This window comes from Dromiciops gliroides, chromosome 3 (genome assembly GCF_019393635.1).
Source record: "Dromiciops gliroides isolate mDroGli1 chromosome 3, mDroGli1.pri, whole genome shotgun sequence".
Taxonomy (NCBI): Eukaryota; Metazoa; Chordata; class Mammalia; order Microbiotheria; family Microbiotheriidae; genus Dromiciops; species Dromiciops gliroides.
Window position 1 is genome coordinate 404,312,231 of NC_057863.1, and position 16,934 is coordinate 404,329,164.

The following is a 16,934-nucleotide window of genomic DNA, read 5'->3' on the forward strand; positions in this document are numbered from 1 at the left end:
TAAACTCCTAACTGGCTGGCTGGAGCTTCCAATCTCTAAGTGGGAGTTTTAAAAAGATCCCCCAGGTTTGTTAAGCCCCTTATGGGGACCCAATCTGTAAGGGCCTGCCCCCTCCCCAACTGGTTCTCCCAGACTAACAAGAAATAAGATTAAAAAGCCTCCTTTCAATAAAAGCAACCCCCCCCCAAAAAAAAAAACAACAATGGGGTTTATTGATGTGGAACAAACTTAGAGATAAGGACAAAGAAAAGCAAGATATATGACCTATCTGTGCCCTGCACGTCTCTCTTCTGATAGCCAAGCTCTGTGGGTGTGGGTGGCTGCTGCCACCACCTCAGTCACTGCCCTCTTGCTAGCTCTCTGCTTACCCTGTGGCCGCCTCCTGTACTTCTTGTCATCTCCTCCTCCCTCGCCTCTCTACTCATTCTCTCGTCTCTCGTCTACCATCCCTCACCTTTCTCGGTAGCCCCCTTCACTATCCCCACTTCAGAATATAAATCCTTCTCTGACAGGAAACTTGGGCTGACCACTCACACATGGTTGCTACAAAGACAAAAGAGATGGTCTTCTCACACAAGCAGCATGCATTCTACTGAGGAAAGCAGCAAGTTCACAAATCACTAAATTCCAAAATATGTACAAAATAAATAAAAATAAATTTAGAGAGGAAGAAAGAAAGGCCTCTTTCAGTTCCACAAACATTTCTGTACTAGATCATTCTTTGTAATTACCAGAATCTGTCACTGCATAAAATCCATGAAGTTCAGGGCTGGGGAAGGCAGATATTGCTCTAGCTTTTCCCCTTCTCCACTTTCAACTCTCTGAAGGCACATTAAAGACAGAGTGGTTCCCTCCTCTTTTAAACAGGGAGGGAGATGATAGTTTGAAGTGTCTTTTAGTCTATGTGTAGGTAGGGAGGAGAGAGTGAAAATTAACTTGAAAGTAGAGCATGCACCTACCATGACATAGGTATAGCAGAACTAGAATTAATTGTATTAGATGAATTTTAAAAAATTCTTCTCACACTTTATTTTTTCACCTGGACCATGCTGGTGAGCCAGGAAGGACCCCAAACATAGGGAGCTAGAAGTGGAAGGCAGGCATTAGATTTAACCTAATTCTGTGCCTGGGGGGATGGGTTGGGAAGAGATACCTAAACTGCCCTGAACCTTTCTGCTTCTTCCTGTCTGGCCTTTATCTCCTCTCCTCCACAAGCACTGATGAGCTCCCCATGCCACCTATGGGAGCTATTGGAGCCATGGAGATTTCCCTGTGGTCATGGGGTAGAATCCTATGACCATGGGCTGCATGCCCTTTGCTTTTATGCCCTGTTCTCTGCTGAACAACAATAGTAATAGTAGTAGAGAAATCCGGGATTGAAATATACATCTTCCTCTTTCTGAGATGAAGGAAAAGGCCTCCTTTGCATATTACAATCTGTCCCTTGTATCCCCAATTGCTTTGTCATGGGTACTTAGGCTTTTCAGAAACATGTTATTTCCTGCAAATATTCTAGTAACAAGAATAAAATGACTTGTGTATTAGTGCTTTTTGTTTTATCTGGTGTTTTCTTCTGCCCAATCACAGTATCTTATTTGTTACACCCCTAATCTGCTGTCCTGATTGCCTGCTTTTCCCCATGGGCAAACTCCCCCCTTTCTGTTCTTTTTCTCCATATGTGTCCAACTGTCCCATCTCATAAGTAGCACCCTGCAATTAAGCCTCTAATCTCAGTTCCCTTGGGTTGGGAATTCCCTTGACATGACCTCCCATGAATGTCTTGATGAACCTGCAATTTGTGGCATTGTTGGAGAAGAAAGCGATAGAATGACCTAAGATACTTAAAAATCTGCCTAGTTAGCTAGTATTGGGAGAACTTTTTTTCATCTCTTTAGTGGAAGATACATGATCCTAAATGAAAATGCTCTTACCTTTCATATTTACTTATCATCAGTTTATTAGGGAGCCTACGTGTCCCTAAGAAATTAGATTCCAAGACCTTCCTCTTGGCCAAGACCTGGATGCTTAGGGGTTGAGAGTTTGTAGTGTCATGGAAACTTAGAAGTTCTTGGCGAGTTCTAGGAAGGTTCCTTCAGAAGTATGGAGCCTTCTAATATGATAATACCTAAGCTTCAGAAGTGTGTGTGTGTGTGTGTGTGTGTGTGTAGTTTCTCAAAACTGGCTAAAGGTAATGTCCAATCAACCACAATGACTTTTTTCAGCAATCCTTTCCCAGGTCATCAGCTATGGGTTATCTCAGGATTCTCCACAGGTCATCAGACATTAGTGATTGACCAGTGGTATCCTAGGAGACCAAGTAAGTTGTGGTTTTAAAGCAAAGGTCACTTCAGAGTGGCAGTACAAATTCCTAGGGGTGAGAGGATATTGCAAACTGACATCCTTAACAAAAGTTAATATATGTTTTTAGGAAAGGCTTACCTAATACACCATAGAACTATCATATATCAAACACAACTAACATAATCAATACATTTATCATGACTCATTTAGATAGCATTAATTAACATTACTAACTCAAACTTCATTCCATTGTTAGGTTAAAAATTAGAGAAATAATTTCTTGGTAATTCAATCATTTTATTAATAAAACCAGCAAGTTATTAATAAAGGGATTGTCATTTGGGAGTCTCTCTCAGACCAAAGACAATCTTTGTGGTGGACTTGCATCTTATATACCCTTGAAACAGTAGGTGGTCCATGAGGCTGATAGCTTAGCTTTGCACAGAAAGAATATTGGGCGTGGTGACAAACTATAGTTCAAGAAGCAACCTAAAATACACAGGGAAGCCCACCAATAAAGGATTGATGCATTTATGACCATATCTACAAAAGTTTATAGTGGTTGAGATCAGCATGGTGAATGGAGTATTCACATTGAGAAATCTTTTGAAGCCCCACAAAATGTGAGAAATTATCCTTTTGATTTCATTCAGTCATTCAAGTTTGTGAAGTACATGTGACTTGCAGTGTAAATGGTCATTAAACATTATGTAATGTGATATGGTACAAATTCAAAATATCCTCAAGCTTGTGACATCTTAGCCAGTGATATATTCACTGTAGAAAGCTGTTCATGTGTCTTGTTCTATGTTAAAGGCTTGCCCTGGCCTTTGCTTGCTTTCTGACAGGTACTTTCACATTCAAGGCATCCTCAACTTTCTCTGAGTTGATTATATTTATCTTGTTCCACATTTTAGTTGATGCTGCTCTTTTCAGATGTTTGACCACGTATAGTGGAGGGTTTGTAGTATCATAGAAACTTGGAGAGAAGAGAGTTTCAAGGAGAAGGAGATGAATAACAGTGTCAAAGGCTGCAGATATGTTCAGAAGGATGAGGACTAGGAAAAGGACATTGATTCTGATAATTAAAACTTTTATTATTGGTCAATTTGGAGAGTGTAATTTTGAATGATGAGGTTAGAAGTCAGACTATAGAAAGTTATGAAGAGGATAAGAGGAAATGAAGTGGAGGCATCCACTATGGATGGTCTTCTTAAGTGTAGCCACAAATGGGAGGAGAGATATAGGATAAGAGCTAACACAAATGGACAGATCAATTGAGGGTTTGGTTTTTTTTTTTTTTTTTTGGAGATTGGGGTATAAAGGCTAAAATTCTAGCTATACTGTCTAAAATATCCAATGAGTGGTCGCCAATAAATTATAAATTTTAGAGTTAGACTTTTAAGCATTTATTAAGGAGAATAAGAATTTGGGAAAGAGAAAGAGAAAGGCCTAGATTCCTCTATTAAAGGGAGAGAGCATTCCTAGCTCTGCTCTCCGCCAGAGTCCCCAGGAAAAAGAGCGAGTCAGAACACCAGGCTCCCCCTTCTTCCTCCCACAAGCAAACGTCACTTCCTGATGCCAAAGAAAAGACACATGGTCTTGCCCTCAGAGACCTTCACCTCATGGAGGAGCTTTTCTAAAGTAAGTCTCCAGCAGGTGGCATCATTCCAATCATTCCAGGGGAAACATGGTCACGTTTGTAGGCAGTAAGTAAGCAACAAGTAGATAGGGAGAGACTGAAGGTAAATAAGAGAGTAAGCATGATATAGGGGGCAATCTGCTAGAGAAGGAAAGGTGGAATGGGATCACTTGTCCATAAAGAGGGGTTTGCCTAGGCAAGGAAAATAGCCACCTCAGTGAATCCTGCCTTAGAAACTTCCTAGGTATGAGATTGTTAGGTAAGTCATTTAACCTCTTTTTCAGTTTCCTCATGTATTAAAATGGGGTCCTACTTCTCAGGGTTGTTATGAGGATCAAATGAGATAATATAAGTAAAGTGCTTTGCAAACCTTAAGGCACTATAGAAATGATGTTAATGATAATTGCTATTGTTGTAATCATCATTCATGCACAGTCATCCTCTACCCTAAACCATCCATGATCTCAGTGTCAGAAGCAAGGGCCAGGCTGGATGGTCCATACTTCTGACCTAGTGAGGCAATTCTTGTCATCTTTTTATAAAAAGACTCAGAACTGAATGCTGGCAGAGTTCTTCAACAAATGACGCCAATACAATATGGCAACGAGGAAGCCCATCTTGCTGAGTTGGTTAAATTTCTGCTTCTTTGAGCCTTAGCAATGTATAGTGGAAAGGACATTGAACTTGGAGTCAGAAGAAGAAGGTTCACTTCCATCTTCCACTACTTACCACTTGATTAGTCTTGGGTAAAGCTTCTAAGTTCCTTGAGTCTCAGTTTATTTCTCCAAAGGTTAATGACAACAATAATATTAATGATGATCATATGAAATGATGAAAACCTGTTCAACTAGCATGACTCCAGCACCTAAAATGCATGTATGCTAAAGATTAACTGACCACAAGGCCATACACTTCTTTGCTATGATACATTCCTAGGTCTGTACCCTTCATTCCTTATTAGGTAATTCAGAGAACACACTTATTTTAATGCTCAAGAGAATTCCACTGCCTTGTCTCCTATTAGCACCAATCTTCCATTAGTGCCATGTTAGTTCTTTGTCTAAAACTCTGTAGAAGTTTGAGCCCTGGGTGGCTACAGGGGCCTTAGAAAAGAGTTTCCATCCTGCTGCACATTCAAACTAAAACCTGCCCTTGGAGATGCAGACCACATAACTATGTTCTTCCCTATTGGCATCTTTCTTTCCTTAACTGCCATCCCTATGTCACAGTTTTGCTATTTGCAAACACATCTTTCCCATTTTCCATTGCAAATAATAATAACCTTGATCCATAAGTAATTAAGGTATATTTTAAAAAGATGTTGCTGTGTTGAAATTTTTTAAAAAATGTTTTTTAATAATTATTACAAAACCAAATATTCATAATGCCTAAATGATGTGAAATGAAAAGTTTTTAAACTATATATATGTAGTGGAAACTAAAACTATGTAGAAACAGGAAGAGGTTAATCATCCTCCTTGTCCTTGGTGCTACTAGAGTTGTTACTAAAATATATCCCATAAAAATAAACATGGTAAGTTTACATCCCAACAATTTCATCAACCAAACTATGAAAAATTAATTACCCTAGCTACCTGTTCAACAGTCCAAGGAACATATGGAAATATGTTCCTTCTATCCTTCTAAATGTAGAATAATAATAGTAGGGTAACAACTTGTCAGGGGCAGAGCTAAGATGGCAGGGGAAAGGCTGTGACTCCTTGCTCCTGACAAACCTTTCCACACACTCCAAAAATAATGTCATAAGACAACTCCTGGAGCAGCACAACCCACAATAGAACAGAGTGAGACTATTTTCCTACCAAAGATGGCTTAATTAGTCAACTGGGATCATGTGCTGCTCAGGCTGAGAGAGGAGCTCAGCACATGGCACAGATCCAGCTCCAGATAGGCTGCAACTCCAGAACCTCAGAATCTTCAGTGGCCTCTTCTGAAACTTGGATCATGGACAGGTGAGGGGGTCCGGTGGTTGGGGGAAAATAGCTGTGGTCTCTGCTGGAGCTGAGGTGGAGTGCTCATATTCTGAACCAGTAAAGAAACTCAGTAAGCGGCAGTGGCTCAGTGGGGGAGGGGCACAGGCACTCCAACCTTCTGACCATAGAGAATCAGATTTCAATCAGACATCTCCTTCTGGGTCAAAGAGAAAATGGGCCATGGTTACTTACAGGCCAGGCAGGCTGAGAACAAGCCTAATCATATCCCCTGGAACCCACTATAGCTTGAGACAGTGTATCCTGGAAGCAGTGATACACATTAAGAAGGAGTTAAAAGCCAAGAAATAGGCAGTCAAGATTAGTAGGCAGAGAAAGCAGCAGACCATAGAAAGCTTTTGTGGGGCAAGGTAAACCAGAATACACCCTGAGAAGAAAATAACAGAGTCAAAGTTCCTACATCCAAAGCTTGCAAGAAAAATATGAATTGGTCTCAGGCAATGGAAGCACTCAAAAAGGACTTTGAAGAGAAAGTAAGAGGTAGAGGGAAGATTTAGAGAGGTAGAGGAAAAAATGAAAAGAGAAATGAGAGTAATGTAGGAGGGTCATGAAAAAAAGAGTCAATAGCTTGAAAAGCCCAATTGGCCAAATGAAAAAGGAGGTACATAAGTTCTCTGAAGAAAATCATTGCTTAAGAATTAGGATTGAGCAAATGGAAGCTAATGACTTTATGAGAAATCAAGACACAATAAAGTAGATCAAAATGAATAAAAAAACAGAGGGCAATATGAAATATCTCCTTGGAAAAACAGCTGACCTGGCAAATAGATCCAGGAGAGATAATTTGAAAATCATTGGAATACCTGAAAACCTTGATCAAAAAAAGAGCTTAGACATCATCTTCCAAGAAATGGTCAGGGAAAATTGCCCTGATATTCAAGAAGCAGAAGGTAAAATAGAAATTGAAAGAATCCACTGATCACCTCCTGAAAGAGATCCAAAAAGGAAAACTTCCAGGAATATTATAGCCAAATTTCAGAGATCCCAGGTCAAGGAGAAAATATTGCAAGCAGCTAGAAAAAAGGAATTCAAATACTGTGGAGTTACAGTAAGGATAACTCAAGATCTAGCAGCTTCTACATTAAAGGCCAAAGGTCATGGAATATGATATTCTGGAGGGCAAAGAAACTGGGATTACAACCAAAAATCACTTACCCAGCAAAACTGAGTATAGTTTTTCAGGGGAAAAATGGGACTTCAGTGAAAAAGAGGACTTTCAGGCATTTGTGATGAAAAGACCTGAACTGAATAGAAAATTTGACTTTCAAATACAAGACCCTGGAGAAGCATAAAAAGGTAAACAGGAAAAAGAAATCATGAGGGATGTTAAAAGGTTAAACTGTTTAAATTCCTATATGGGAAGCTAATACTTCTAACTCATAAGAACTCTCTCAGTATTAAGGCAGCCAAAAGGAATATACTTAGAGGACACAGGTGTGAATTGAATATGTTTTTGTTTTTTTGTTTTTTGAATGGCAATGAATAAAAGGCCAGTGCTTTATCCACTGTGCCACCTAGCTGCCCCCCGGTGTGAATTGAATATGAAGGGATGATATCTGTAAAGCATTTATCCTTGCTTTTTGTGGGGTAGTCAAGGTGGGGTGGCTTATGTCTGGGGCCAGATTTGGGGTTGGGGCCTCCTGGATCCAGGGCTGGTTCTTTGTCTACTGTGTCACCTAGCTGACCTATGATGACATCTTTAAAATAAAGTTAAGGGGTAAGAGGAATGCACTGGAAGAAAGGGAAAGGGAGAGGTGGAAGGGGGTACAGAAGCTAACAAAAAAGAGACAAGAAAAAGCTTATGGAGTGGAGAAGAAAGAACAGGGGAGTGAGTGAGCCTTACTTTCATTAGAATTGGCTCAAAGAGGGAATAACATAGACATTCAATGAGGTATAGTAATATATTTTGCCCTGAGGGACAGTGGGAAGGGAAGGGGAAAAGGCGGGGAGAGGCAAAGGAAGGAAGGGAAGATTTGGGGAGGGGGCAGTAAAAAAGCAAAACACTTTCAAGGAGAGATAGGGTGAAAGAAGATAGAAAATAGAGTAAATATCAAGGGGAGGGAATAGGATGGAGGATAATACAGTTAGCAATAGTAACTGTGAAAAAAAATGATGAGCAGAATGATATCAGGACATATGAAAAAGGCAAACCATCAACAAAGGAAGAACTGATGGTATCTGAATACGGATTGAAGCATAATTTTGTTAGTTCCTCTTTTTAAAGTTATTTTGTTTATTTTCTTTCACAACCTGACTAATGTGAAGATGTTTTGCTTAACTGCACATGTATGACTTATATTGAATTGCTTGATTGCATAGGGAGGGTTTAGGAGGGAGGGAAGAAGGAAATTTAGAACACAAAGTTTTAAAAATCAATGTGAAAAAATTTGGTTGTTTTTTTTTTACATGTAACTGGGAAAATTCTAAATAAAAATTTATTAAAAACAAAAAACCCAAAAAAATCCATCTTGTCTCAGGATCATTTCCATCTGAACTCTACTGACAAAATGGGAAGAATGAGATGAATAATAATGACAACAATTAGTCATCAAAATAGTAATAACAATTATAATTGATGTTTATACATTACTTTGGAGATCATATAACACTCTACTTTCAATCCTGGTAAAAACTCAGGAGAAAATGTTAAAAAAATCATTAACCCCATTTTATTGATGAGGAAACAGAAATTGGGAAAGGTTAGTGACATGTTGTTTAGTAGCAAAGGTGCTGGACTTAGAGTCAGGAAGCCTTGAAGACTTAAGCATGAAACCTGATGATTCAGACCATTACCACCAATTTGACCCTGGACAAATCACTTAATCTCTGTTGGCCTCACTTTCAACATATCTAAAATGGGGATAATAGCATCTGCCTCATAAGATTGTTGTATCAAATGATTTAATGCATGTAAATCACTTGATAAATGTTAAAACTTAATATAAATAGTATTATCAAGTCAAAAAGCATTCATTAAGCTCTTACTCTCTTCTCTAAGTTTTGGAAATAAAAAAAAAGACAGTTTCTGCCTGTAAAGAGTATATGTCCTATTGTTGGAGACATTATGTAAATAACCAGGTATAAGATATGTAGAGCATAGATGAACTTAATCTGAAAGAAGCTGGAGGAGGAAATGGCAAACCACTCTAGTATCTTTGTCAAGAAAACCCCAAATGGGGTCACAAAAAGATGGCTAGGACTGACACAACCAAACAACAAATCTGAAAGAAGGTATTAGCATCTTGAGGTATGGATAAAAAGCCACAATATGGAATTTGAGATGGGTCTTGAAACAAACCAGAAAGGCAAAGGTAAGGGGTGGGACAGATCATTTCAGGCATGCAGTGATAGTCAAGGCAAAGGCATAGAGATTGGATTGGAGCATCTTGTTAGAGCCAGTAAAAGTACATCAGTAGGGGCAGCTAGGTGGCACAGTGGATAGAGCACCGGCCCTGGAGTCAGGAGTACCTGAGTTCAAATCTGGCCTCAGACACTTACTTACTAGCTGTGTGACCCTGGGCAAGTCACTTAACCCCAATTGCCTCACAAAAAAACCCCCAAAACAAAACAAAATAAACAAACAAAAAGTACATTAGTAGAGTTAACAGAGGTAAGAAGCATATAAGGTGTAAGAAAAATGGAAAGATAAGCAGTGAACAGGTTATGAAGAGCTTTAAATTCCAAACATAACCTCAGATTTGATCCTGGAGATAATAGGGTGCCACTGGAGTTCACTGGGCAAGGGGATAATAATTTGACTTTTACTTTTGAAAGAATACTTTGGGGCAGCTAGGTGGCACAGTGCATAAAGCACTGGCCCTGGATTCAGGAGGACCTGAGTTCAAATCCAGCCTCAGACAATTGACACTTTCTAGCTGTGTGACCCTGGGCAACTCGCTTAATCTTCATTGCCCCACAAAAAGAGAAAAAAAAAAAGAAAGAATACTTTGACACCTGAGTGAGTGAAGTGATTGGAGTTGGGAGATAAAAGCCAGGGAGACCATATACAAGTCTATTTCAGTAGTTTAGATGTGTGAAAATATTTTAACTAGTTTGCCTAATTTGGGAGGACTAATCTGACTGCAGGGCCAAGTCTGGGGACTTTTGACTGGCTGTCTATCTGACTGCTATTAATTTAATATGGGCCATTTATAAAGTTCCACCATACTTGCTCCTCCCAAACTGATAAGCAAAAGATTAAGAAGCCTCTTAATTAAACAACCAAAGCAGAATTTATTTATAAAAATCAATGTAAATGATAAGGGTTAAGAAATGCAAATTACACAACCTGTCTGCTTTTAATATAATAAGGGCCATTGCTGCCTCTTGCCTTAGGGTATGCTCCAGCCTTCTCCGACTTTCACTTTCTCCAACTGACCGCTTCTGTGCTGACCACCCCTCTGTCTTATCAGCCCCCCCTTTTTATTAACCTGCTCTCTCTCAGGTGAAATCTGGGGTCAAGCCTGTGTTGCTCGAGCCCGCAGCTGGGGCTGGGCGAAGCAAACCCTGGCATCCCTGAGGATTTTCGAGCGCCTCTCCACTCTGTGCACAAGCTACACCATGTCACACTCGTGGCTTGGTGTTTTCGGTCTGCGCAGCTTAGCCCAGCTCAGAGACCCCACTTGGGGAGCCTGAGGCCAATTTCAACGCCCATAGATGAGAGGTGATGAGCACCTGGGCTAGTCTGTGTGAGTGTAGAAAAGAGAACAAAACAGTCAGAAAGGTGGAAAGGAAAATTTGACAATGGATTGGGCATATAGGATGACAGAGAGGTCAAGGTTGTAGCCCTAGTGACTAGGAAGATGATAGTACCCTTGACAATGTTAGTTCAGAAAGAGAGAGGCTTTGGAGAAAAGAAAGTTATATTTTGAACATACTGAATTTGAGAAGGGACATTCAGTTTGAGAGTTCTAAGAAGCATTTGGAGATGCATGACTGCATGATGGTGAACATGACACTGAGGAGGAAGATAATGATTATGTTAATGAATGATTGAATTGCCCAGGGTCAGACAACTTGCAAATGTCCAAGACAGTTTTGAATGAATCGAACCAAGAGAACATTGTACACAGTATCAACTACATTTTGTGATGATCACGTGTGATGGACTTGGCTTTTCTCAGCAATGCAATGATGCAAGACAATGCCAAAAGACTTATGGTGGAAAATGCTCTCCACATTCAGAAAAAGAGCTATGGAGTCTGAATGCAGACTGAAGCATACTAGTTTCACTTTTTTTGCTTTTTTTGTTATTGTTCTTGTTTATTCTTTCTTCATTTTTCTTTCCTTTTGTTCTGATTAATGTGGATTGTAATATATAACCCATATCAAATTGCTTACTGGCTTCTGGAGCAGGGAGGGAAGGGAGGGTGGGAGAAAAATTTGGAGCTCAAAAAAAATCTTTATATGTAATTGAGAAAAATTTAAAATAATTAATTTTTTTAAAAAAGACAGTTTTCAAACACTGATCTTCCTTGATCTAAGGCCAGGCCAGTATCTATAATGCTAAGATGTCACTCAAATGAGGTAACAAATAAGAGAACATTTTGTAATTATAAGACTATAAATATAAATATGTAAAAAATCAGCCAAAACTCTTCCATTCTAAAGCCATTAGTTATTTTTTTTCTTTTACAGGTATATTTGCAGCATATCCATTGAAACTTGCATTGGATCTATGACACTAGAACACACCCTTTGGTATCCTGTGCCCTCTATACCAGGGGTTGGTTGATTTTTTTTTTCACACTGATGAAGAATTATCCAGTGGTGAATGAGTTCATTCTCCTGGGAATCCCTCCCACTGAGAGACTAGAGATTCAACTTTTTATTGTGTTTTTATGTTTCTATTTCTCTATCCTGCTGGGGAACCTGATTATTTTATCAGCCATTATCTCTTGATTTCATCTTCATGGACCTATGTATTCTTTCTGTGTAAGCTATTAATTCTGGACATATTTTTCCCTTCAGTGAGTTCACCCAAAATGTTGTCCTACCTCTCTGGGAAAAGCCATGCTATTTCCTATGGGGTCTGTGTATACCAATTTTTTTTCTATCATTTCCTTGGCTCCACCGAGTGTTTGCTGTGCACTATGATGGCCGATGGTTTGGTGTTGCAATTTAAGATTAAGAGGCACACACCACTTAGTAAACTAATGAACGCCTATTGTGAACAAAAGGGTTTGTCAGTGAGGCAGATCAGATTCTGATTTGATAAGCAACCAATCAATGAAACAGATATACCTGCACAGTTGGAAATGGAGGATGAAGATACATTTGATGTATTCCAGCAGCAGACAGGCAGTTACTAAAGAAGAGAACCTGCAACTCTACTTCAGAACTGTGCTCCCAAGGAAAACAATACATTCACAATTAGAAAACCAAGATTTGGTTCATTCACATCCTGACTACTGCAGTATAGTTTTCTCTCTTCTTTGATTCCCTTCCCCCATTCCTTTATTGTAGATAAAGTAACTGGTATATGTGCACAGGTGTAATGCATATTTTTTTAAACTAAATGACCAGTGGTATGTTTTGATCAACATCAAATGGAGATGGGGAGGGGAAAAAGCAAACTGGTTCTGTGAAAATACCCCTTTAGTGGCATGCTCATTCAACTTTTATCTTTATATTCCAGTAAGTTGTTTTGCTCTCACTGTTTAACAACAACAACATCAAAAAACCCACAAAAAATCCTTGCATACCTTGTTTGATTGGATAATTTCAACGTTTTTCTTTTATCATTGTAAAAGCAAGGATGATTTTATAACTTTTTTGTATGTAGCTGTTACATGTAGGGCAATTTCTGTCTTTCAGTAGGGATAAATTACTATAAAGAAATTTATCCAAGATAGTTTTCCCTTCTAGTCTAATATCTTGTTGTTTAAATAAACTTCTTGTTTGAAGATAAAGTTAGAGAGATAGAGGAAAAAATGGAAAGAGAAATGAGAGTGATGCAGAAAAGACATGAGAAAAAAGTCAACAGCTTGAAAAGTCAAATTGGCCAAATGGAAAAGGAGGTACAAAAGCTCTGTGATGAAAATAATTGCCTAAGAATGAGGATTGAACAAATGGAAGCCAGTGACTTTATGAGAAACCAAGACACAATAAAGCAAATCCAAATGAATAAAAAAATAGAGGGCAATGTGAAGTATCTTCTGGGAAAAACTGCTGACCTGAAAAATAGGTCCAGGAGAGATAATTTGGAAATTATTGGTCTACCTGAAAACCATGATCAAGGAAGAAGCTTAGACATCATCTTTCAAGATATTCTCAGGGAAAATTGCCCTGAAATTCTAGAAGAAGAAGCTAAAATAGAAATTTCAAGAATCTACCAATCACTTCCAGAAAGAGATCCTAAAAAGGAAAACTCCTAGGAATATTATAGCCAAGTTCCAGAGCTCTCAGGTCAAGGAAAAAATATTGCAAGCTGCCAAAAAGAAAGAATTCAAGTACTGTGGAGCCCCAGTCAGGATAGCACAAGATCTAGCAGCTTCTACATTAAAGGACCAGAGGGCATGGGATATGATATTCCAGAGGGCAAAGGAAATGGGATTACTACCAAGAATCACCTACTCAGTGTGGGGACCAATTTTTAATTGGGGAGTGCTAGCTAAGCAGCTTGCCACAATATTGGGGCAAGGAAGCCTCCCTCAAAACAGAACAAGATTTATTTTAACTAGAACAAACTAAAAAAACAACAACCCACAAACAGGATCAGTGGGATCAAGGGAAAGGAAATAAAATGGGGAAAGGGAAATTATAATACCTGAAAAAATACCACTGCCCAGGAATCAGCTGAGAATACACAGCAGAATGCCTGTTGCTTTCCAGCTTCCACCTAGAATGCCCAATTCTCCTCCCCCAATCCTAGAAACACCCCACACAGCCCCAGCCAATGGAATGGCTGCTCTGACAGTCACATGACTGCCCTCACTGGCTTCCAATCATTATAATTTTGCCAGGCCCATGTAGGTGTCAGTGAGTGGTGATGACGTGAGGTGCCACAGCGCTAGCAATGGCTACAGCCAGTGGGTGGAGCACTGTGCGGTTTGCGGAGCCCCAGGCCTGTGCGCATGAGGCATAAAACCCTCAAATAACAATTAATTCTTTACACCAGCAAAACTCAGCATAATCTTTCAGTGGAAAAAAATGGGACTTAAATGAAAAAGAAGACTTTCAGATATTTGTGATGAAAAGACCTGAAGTGAATGGCAAATTTGAGAGAACTATAAAAAATTGGAGCTGGGGGACATACCTGAGGTTGTACAGTAGGTGACTGTCTTGTGTCTGAGGCTGTGTTTTGACTGGGATCCCCCTGGGTTCAGGGGTGATGCTTTGTCCACTGTGTCACCTAGCTTGGTGATGACATCTTTAGTGGTAAATTGAGGGGTGAAGGGAATGCACTGGGGGAGGGGGAAGGGCAGAGGTGAAATCCTACATGAAAGAAACAGGAAAAGGCTTAGGGAGTGGGGGAAGAAATGGGAGAGGAGCAGGGCAGTAAATTAATTTTACACTCATCAGAAAAGGCTCAAAGACCTTAAACTCATCAGAGCTGCCTCAAGGAGGGACTAACACACACACACACACACACACACACACACACACACACACACACACACACACATCCAACTGGGTGGAGTAATCTATTTAATCTGGGCAGTAAATGAGCCTAACACTCATCAGAATTGGCTCAAAGACCTCAATCTAATGTACACACTCAACTGGGTGGAGTAATCTCTATAACCTTGCAGGAAAATAGGAGGGTCGGGATAAAGAGAGAGGGGCAAAAGAAGGAAGGGCAGAGTGGGGGAGAGCACAGACAGAAGCAAATCCTTTTTGAAGAGTGATAGGATGAGAGAGGATGGATAATAGAATAAATATCATGGGGAAGGGAATAGGATGGAAGGAAAACAGTTAACAATAGTAATCATGAAAAAGAGAAAAGGGGGAAAATTGTACAAAAAATATTTATAGCAACTCTTGGTGGAGGCTAAGAATTGAGAATCAAGGGAATGTCCATCAAATGAGGAATGATGGAAAAAGCTGTGCTATATGACTGTATTGGAAGGGTCTTGTGCTACAGGAAATGACAAACAGGATAATCTCTGAAAAACCTGGAAAGACTAGGGAACACTGATGTATAGTGAAGTGAGCAGAGCTGGGAGGACGTTGTACATAGTGACAGCAGTATTGTTCAGTGAGCAATTATGAATGACTTAACTATTCTCAGCAATGCAATGATCCAAGACAATCCTAAGGAACTAATGAGGAAGCTTACTATGCACCCCCATAGAAAGAACTGATAAAAAGAACACTTGTGGATTGTACATATATAACCTGGTTGTGATCTTGTGGAGGGGGAAGGAAAGGGAGGGAGGGAGGGAGAAAAATTTGGAATTCTATATCTTATGAAAATGAATGTTGAAAATTACCCTTACATGTAACTGGAAAAAATAAAATAAATATTTGTTGCTAAAAAAATAAAAAATAAATAAACTTCTTGTTTAAAATTTTTTAAAAATGGCTATTTTCATGTTTATCCTTTGTCACCTATACTCTAGGCCATATATCACATTATTTCAACTGTTTCTAATAATACATGATTTCCAATCCCCTCACCAATTTTGCTAGCCTTCCTCTGGAAGCACTCCAGTTTCTCAAGATTGTGTTAAATGTAGATCGCACACAAAAACACAGTGAAAGTAATACATGGGTGCTAAATGATATTTATTGATCTTTCCTTGAAAGAAGACAGCCATTAAATTAAATATGAATGCAATCTATGATAACCAAGATTTAGGAATGCAGCACTGGCTATACAATGGTAAATTACATACATGCCTTTTAAAAATGCATTTTGTACATGTACAATTTCATATTCTTATGTCCTCCCTTCTCTCCCAACCCCTTTTGTACATCTTTGTTGCCAACAGTCTTGGTGCTTACATATACATTCCTTCCTGCTCCCCTTTTTCCTCAGTTTTGGAACCACGAATTTGAATCAAATGAATTCTGTCATTGCTTACCAATGGGTTTTGTCTTTCTACTTATTCTTTTATGATCCCACTCAACATTCCTGTAATTTTCCATACTAAAAAACTTTTTCTATCTACCACTGTACTATGTATGTTGTCTCCCCCATTAGAATTCAAGGTTCTATCATTGTTTTTATATTTATTTCCCTAGTGTTTAGGACAGTGATACACATAGTGATGACTTAATAAGAGCTGTATTCATTCATTCATTCATTCATTTACACACAGTCCTCATTTTCTATTCTTCACTGCATATGAAAATGTTCATGCTTGTTGATGTTTGTGAAATTCACAGTGAAAAAAGAAAAAAAATATTTTTAGGGTAGACCCTTTTTGATTGGATGCCTACATCTTCAAAACTGGTGAAGCTTACCCAGTCTCTCTTCTGGTACTATTTTTTTTTCAGCTGCCATCTTTTTGGCTTCACTCTTCTGAGAACCTTAATGTTGCATGCAGCATGAATGCCATGAACTGAACTTGTGAGAGAGGAGGGTCTTGCCTTCCCCAATTTGCCTCTCTTTTATTCCAAATCAGGGGGCAGCTAGGTGGCACAGTGTATAGAGCACTGACCTGAGAGTCAGGAGGACCCGAGTCCAACTCTCACCCCAGACACTTACTAGATGTGTATCCCAAAGCAAGTCACTTGACCCCAATTTTGTTAAACATCCTTGGCCATCTCCAGTCTTCCTGATATATGTCTCACCATTGGACCCAGATGGTTCTGGGGGAGAGAGTAAGATTGGTGACCTTGCAGAGCCCTCTGTTACTTAAATCCAATTCAGTGCAACCCATGACTTCACCCTAATGTCATGGTGTTCTTCAAGAATGAAGGACAAACAACAATCTCAGATTAGAGAAAGAGGCCTAGAAGTGTTTGTTTCTGTTCTGTGTTTTTTGTCCTCTTTAGTTTCAGGGGTTAGAAGTGATCCTCATGAGACCCAT

General features: G+C 39.3%; 1 protein-coding gene across 1 annotated transcript in view; it reads left to right on the top strand.

Annotated features, from left to right (window-relative positions):
• Positions 1–11,706: 11,706 nt before the first annotated feature.
• LOC122749226 (olfactory receptor 149-like) overlaps positions 11,707–16,934 on the top strand; it is a 60,330-nt gene continuing 55,102 nt past the window's right edge. Inside the window, 1 exon segment of the mRNA XM_043995484.1 lies at positions 11,707–11,812. Coding sequence (XP_043851419.1) covers positions 11,707–11,812 — 106 coding nt within the window.